A 6,405-nucleotide genomic window follows, 5' to 3' on the forward strand; every position below is an offset into this window, starting at 1 on the left:
ATGATTGCTCCAAATATCAAAAACCGACACATGCGGATTTGTCCAAACTGCCCTCAGTCACAAGACGGTTGTTACAGGTTATTCATAAAGAGCATCCCAAGGGGCATAACTCCTTGAGTGTTCTCTTGAAACAAAGTATGGTGGTGGAGGGCATGAGAGTCGATTTAGTGCGACGTTGCATTAATTCATATGATCTTCTACGTTTCATATTGTACTCTTTAATGCATATTTTAATAGGAATAAATTACATTGTATATGGTAGCTTCACTGGGGGCCCATAGTATTCAGGAGAGAAATGCAATATTGGGTTTCAGAGAATTGTGGTGTGATAGTGTACTTTAACATTCCTGTTTCTTGAGAACTGTGAAAACTGCTGTAAGAGTATTCAGAGGTTTGTTTTTATTCTCTAATTGTAAGAAATGACTTAAAGTCCTTGAAATAATACAATATCAAATCGTACGTATTGCCTACCAATCAGTCTACAAGAACCTTTTTCAGCTGACAAACTCTGGACTCTACCTCCCTTTAAGTTGAAGACATTTGGTGCTAAATCCTTCAAACTTCTAACATTTTGCTGCTGTGATATAGAGCTCTCTTCCCCTTCATCCCAGAAGTGCTCCTTCCTTGACTTCCTTTAAATCTAGCCTTAAGATCCACCTGTTTAATAATCGCAGGCAATTATTCATCTTTAAACTATAAACACTTAGGGCATGCCTTGAGGAGTTCAGCACCATATAAATGCCCTTATTAGTATCATTACAACAGTACTTTCTACTTAAAAGTCAAATAATAACACAAGTGAACAATTATGAAGGTACAGTTTTTATTGTCACATTTGAAGTGAAAGCCTTCGAAACATGATTTGTATTATGACAGGAGATAACAATCAAAATCATCAGAATTTGATTTCATTTCCTGAAACATCCGAGCCTACAAAGTATACAATTATATGTACACAAAGAGAACATTCCTTGTTACCTTCTTGACGTATATATCAAGAATTTGCAGAAGTTCTTCCTACTAAAGAAATCAGCAGTTACCATGAACCTTTGATTGGTTAAAAAGAATCCTTCCTTCGACTTTATAATACATGTCTTTTTCAAACATAACTACATGAAACATGCAACTTCACAAGTCACGTAAGACACGCACCATATATAAACATTATCAAATACAGGGTACAAGATAAATCACACTCATTTATTTGACTGGTTTGCCACGATTCTTGGGTTCGTATGAGAGGGGTACGAGTCTTCTTGTAGGTCACGGAAAGAGACGAGTAGTTACGAATGTGGCATGACCTGGGCCTGTGCATACGTGAAGCTCAATCGGCGCTCCAGTCCTTAGATCAGTAGTAACTCTGGAATGGTCCTGGATTCCATAAGGTCGAATTCAAAGACTTCTTCAGCGAAGAGCAGTTTTAGGGGCTCGCGGTTGCCACAAGAGATCTTGAAGACAACATTCTACTGAAAGCAATAAAATTGCCTTGTTATCAGATTACATGTATCAGTATAACTTTTCATGGTCGTCTTTGAATGATTCAACACTCTTTGCCATCACTCGCACCGCCGATTGAGATGTACATACGTGTGTACGTGTTATGTCCTATGGATGGATGAATGGATCATAATCGGAACCAAGCTCGTCCCTAATATCTACCAAAAAAGGGCAAATCATATAGTTATCTCCCATTCAATATGCGTACAGTTCAGAAACTGTAGTAATCGATATGGTGACCCTAGAGGGAAAACACGAAAAGTAATATGTCAAACCTTTATTTCTTGTCATTTGTAGTGACAGACCGCGACGGCATCAACCTGTGGCCGAGTCTCAGTACATCCTCCCCCTCACCCCGCAATGAATTCGTCTACAACTACGACTCACACCCCTCCCCTTTAGAAGGACACGCGGCCATCAGGTATAGTGAATGCTGCATTTGGATGAGTCATGATCTAAAGTGTGTAAGATGAGACAAAAGAACATGGCAAATTGAACACTATAAAATCGACAGTACGGGAATAGAATTAGTGTCATCAGGACCTTATTGCATGCACATATTATAGAATCTTTGTGATCACATGAGTCCAATCACACGACATCTTCGTTATGCTGGGACCGGTTGGGATATTGTTTTAGGGCGACCTGGACCAGAAGTAAGGACTATTTGCGTCGATTTGGACACTGATGTAATAGTTAAGTCCCCTTAATAAAGGTTGCGGTTGGATGTTTGCAGGGTGGGTGATTACAAACTGATCGATGGCTCTCCTGGGTTCTACAATGACTGGTACAAGCCGGACCATGTCACGTCTAACATAAACATCAGTGACATAAGGTATTGGACCACAAAGTATCAGCTGTTCAACTTGAAAGGTAATAGTGAGCTGTGATGAGAATATATCTGTCTGTCTGTGGCTGGCTCTGCTTTCTCCAATTAGGTTCTCTCATTCTCTCTCTGTCTCTGTCGCTGCGTCTCTCATATTCCCTGTCTTTCTATCACTGTCACCAGATAGAACTGGTCTTGCCGTCGGACGAAATCAGGTGGTCAGGTTCGATGTTTAACGCATGGGTGACACTTGTGATAGTATCTCAGTTGCCTAGATCAATGATGACGTTGTCAGTCACATGATTGTCTGGAACAGGCAGACTATTTACCGCAGTGGGAATATTGAATAAACAAACAACATTTCCTGTCTCATTCTCATTCCCTGATTCTCTGCGTTTCTCTGATTCTCTCTGTGTGTCCATTCCTATCCCATTCTGTCTGTTCCTCTTATTTATTTCTTTTCCTTTCTCTCTGTTTGTAAGTGCGTCAGTGATTCCATGTGGGCAAGCAGATAGTCCAAAAGTTGTCAAAAGTTGTCAATGTAGCAAGATACTTCGTTGGCATGTGTCATTTTGATTAATATTCACAGATAACCCCAACGAACGTCACGATCTCTCCACATCCAAGCCTTACATGGTGAAGAAGCTTGCTACCAGACTGGCCTCGTATGAGAAGCAGGCAGTATCTCCTAACTTTCCTGAGCTTCCCGACCCCAAGAGCAACCCTCAGCTGTACGACAATGTTTGGTCTCCTGGCTGGTGCTGAGAGCTTCCTGTTAGAGCTCACTGGAATAAAGTCATTATTTGAATTGCGGTTGTTGTTGTATCTTCTCTACCCGTCAGCCAATATACTTGTATGGGTCAGAGATATGGGGATTTAAAAGATACTACAGCATTGAAAACGTTCACTTACATGCATGTAAAATATTGTTAAATGTCGGTCCACAGACACCAAATATGATAGTATATGGAGAATGTGGACGTTTTCCAGTTTATATTAATTCCTACCTGCGAACGATGAAATACTGGGTTAAGTTAATGACAATGCATGATGGACGTATCCCGAAAAAGGCACATAATATGTTATACTACCTAGACACACCTGGGTACTACACGTGGGCGTCTGAGATACGCCATATACTTTGCTCGCACGGCTTTGGATTTGTCTGGTATTCACAAGCAGACCGTGATCGGTGTGCTTTTATTCTCATTTTTAGAGAACGCTTGATCAATAATGAATGAATGAATGAATGAATGTTACAGGTCATATGCACAATATAAGAGTCTTCTTGAGCCCGAGGGATATCTATCCTTAAATTTGGAATATAAATCCAGTAAAGTATTGGTTAAGTTCAGAGCTGGTGTATTACGTTTAATGAATAACGTCGGTAGGTGGCAAAATATTGATGTATCTCAAAGAAATTGTCCCGCTTGTAAAGTAGACCCTGTAAAGGCCAAATATTGATTTAATTTAAATCACTTTAAATGGCTCAACTGATTAACTAAGTAAAGAATTTAGTTAATATTTCCATAATTCCACTGTTTCAAATGCACCATTATACTGTCATATTAATTAGTAGTAAGGGTTAGAAGTTTATTTCATATTCTTGAATGCTGCATTTTATTTTTGATATGGTGATCCTTTTATGTCAACCTAAATGGGAAGGGAGATAATTTGATATAGGGTTGGCAGAATGACCATGTGGTTTGCAGCAAGCACATGTGGACCCATACATGTGAAGTCTACAGTATGGTAAGCCACATATTCATGCATATTATTCATTTATTATACATGTTCATTGGTGAAATGTGTTTGTAATGGTATCATCTTAACTTGTACAAAACATAACAATGATAATATTTTCATAATTTAGGTTTATTGCTGTTTTGGACTTGACTTATTGAAAATGGCTTTGACTTCAAAACTTGTTCACAAGTGTTCTTTTGGCCTAAAGTTGATGTTAAAGATGTTTGAAATATTAAGCTTGCCATTTATGCAGTGTGATGAGTTACTTTTTGTGCTATAATCTACATAGGTATATGATATGATGTCAAGATGTTGTTGCTCTGTGACTTTAGTGAAGGAAAATAATAGCCATATAATTAATTATATTCTTTTGTTTGTTACAGTCAATCTAATGTTGAAACTTAGTCTCAAGAATAAAGGAAGAACAGGAATATTTTTGTTTTGGTTATCAACAGACCTAGAAGATGAATATCACTTTTTGTTGAATTGTCCAGCTTAGAGAGATCTTCGGGAAAGATTTTTGCCTGACAACTTGCAAGTAAATATGATATCGTTTAAAAATATCCTTAAACGAAACAAAACATAATTCCTGTTGATGATGATGATGATGATGATGATGATGTCCTGCTTGACTGTGTTGAATTCTCCATCATAAGGGATAAATATTTTACCCGTTAAAACAGATAAGGATCTTTTTGACACTGTTAGTTCTCATTGATTTTTTAAAAGGGAATTGATTTCACTTGAATTTTGAGTAATATGATCGCTTGTCACCCAGAAAGCCCAGGTTCGATTCCCTACAAGTGTAGAATGTGTGAAGTCGATTTCTGGGGTCTCCAGCCTCATATTGCTGGAATAGTGCTAAAGCGGCGTAAAACTAAATTCACTCACTGTGTCATTCTCGTCACTCATGTTACCTATCTGTACATATGTTCTTATGACGTCATGTGTGTACAAGAGGTTGGTTCAGTGTTTATGGCCAGTGAATGGTTAAGAACATGTATTATACCAAATACATCATGTGCCAATTTGCATGTATAATGCCCACAGATGACCCCAACGAACGTCACGATCTCTCCACATCCCAGCCGGACATGGTGAAGAAGCTTGCTGCCAGACTGGCCTGGTATGAGAAGCAGGCAGTGTCTCCTAACTTTCCTGAGATTCCCGACCCCAAGAGCAACCCTCAGCTTTACGACAATGTTTGGTCTCCTGGCTGGTGCTGAGAGCTGAGAGCACTGGAATAAAGTCATTATTTGAATTGCGGTTGTTGTTGTATCTGTTCTACCCGTGAAGATCCAGGTTAGAATTGGTCTTCAGTCACCCATGCTTGTCGTATGTGACCACTAACGGAATCGGGTGGTCATTTTCGCTGAGATCGTTAACACATGCCATCGTATCCCACATTACGTGCAAGTTATCACACCGAGTTACCTCCCTGGACCTGTCTGGAATCTCTGACCATTGTGACAGTATGCTCACAGTGCTAATGCGTCTCACAGCGGAGAATCTATGACACATGCATTATTTTCAGGGCTTGTTCATAATTGGTAGTAAAGGGATTTTACGTGTGTGTGGTGAGGGTGGAAGGGGGGTGGTGAGTGTTCGGGGATGGTGGGGGTACTCATGTTTTTACATAATGTAGATAATTACAAATTGTGCTGAAAATATGGGAAAGGGTGATTGATTTTGTACATGACATTTTATAAATAAATTTTAGGGGTGGGGCTCAGGGAGGGGATTCACATTGTACATGCTTCTCCATTAAAAGATGGTACTTATTGTGATCCTGCCTTGTGCTCGGCATTAAGGGAAAAAAAACAAGGACTGGTTGGGTCGGAGTCCGCTTGCTGTACCAAAATAGACATAAATATTTAACTTAGGGCTGATACATCAGCGCCCCTGGTACTGTGAAAGTTGAATCAGTATGGACTGATACAAGCACTTACGCAAACACACACGCTGAGGCACATCCATCCACATGTGCAATGATTTTAAACGCAACGCTGAAACCCAATTCAAATCACTTCACCTTGACCTTATCTCAAATATGAGAAGACTCATTATCTAGGTAATGTCCAACAAACCCTGCAAAACACCAACAGATGAATCAATCACTGTTCACAGGAGACAACATTCGCTCAAGGAATATTATTAATATGTAATAAATGATGTGCTACATGGTTTTTAACTTTGATGTTAACCCATATAATTTTAAGACATGAACAATCTTAATTAGATTTGGTGAAATAATTTGAATTTTATTTCACGAAACGGGAACGAATTTCCTGGTAAAACTGCAGAATGTGTGTAGTTTCTTTGACAGCTTAGATTTG

General features: G+C 39.2%; 1 protein-coding gene across 1 annotated transcript; it reads left to right on the forward strand.

Annotated features, from left to right (window-relative positions):
- Positions 1–1,120: 1,120 nt before the first annotated feature.
- On the forward strand, positions 1,121–5,295 carry LOC137275536 (arylsulfatase I-like). The gene is made up of 5 exons (XM_067808176.1): positions 1,121–1,139; positions 1,795–1,918; positions 2,234–2,370; positions 2,913–3,077; positions 5,120–5,295. The coding sequence occupies exons 1-5, from the start codon at positions 1,121–1,123 to the stop codon at positions 5,293–5,295; spliced, it is 621 nt and encodes a 206-aa protein (XP_067664277.1).
- Positions 5,296–6,405: the final 1,110 nt, after the last annotated feature.

Source organism: Haliotis asinina, chromosome 1, assembly GCF_037392515.1.
Source record: "Haliotis asinina isolate JCU_RB_2024 chromosome 1, JCU_Hal_asi_v2, whole genome shotgun sequence".
In the NCBI taxonomy this organism is placed as follows: Eukaryota; Metazoa; Mollusca; class Gastropoda; order Lepetellida; family Haliotidae; genus Haliotis; species Haliotis asinina.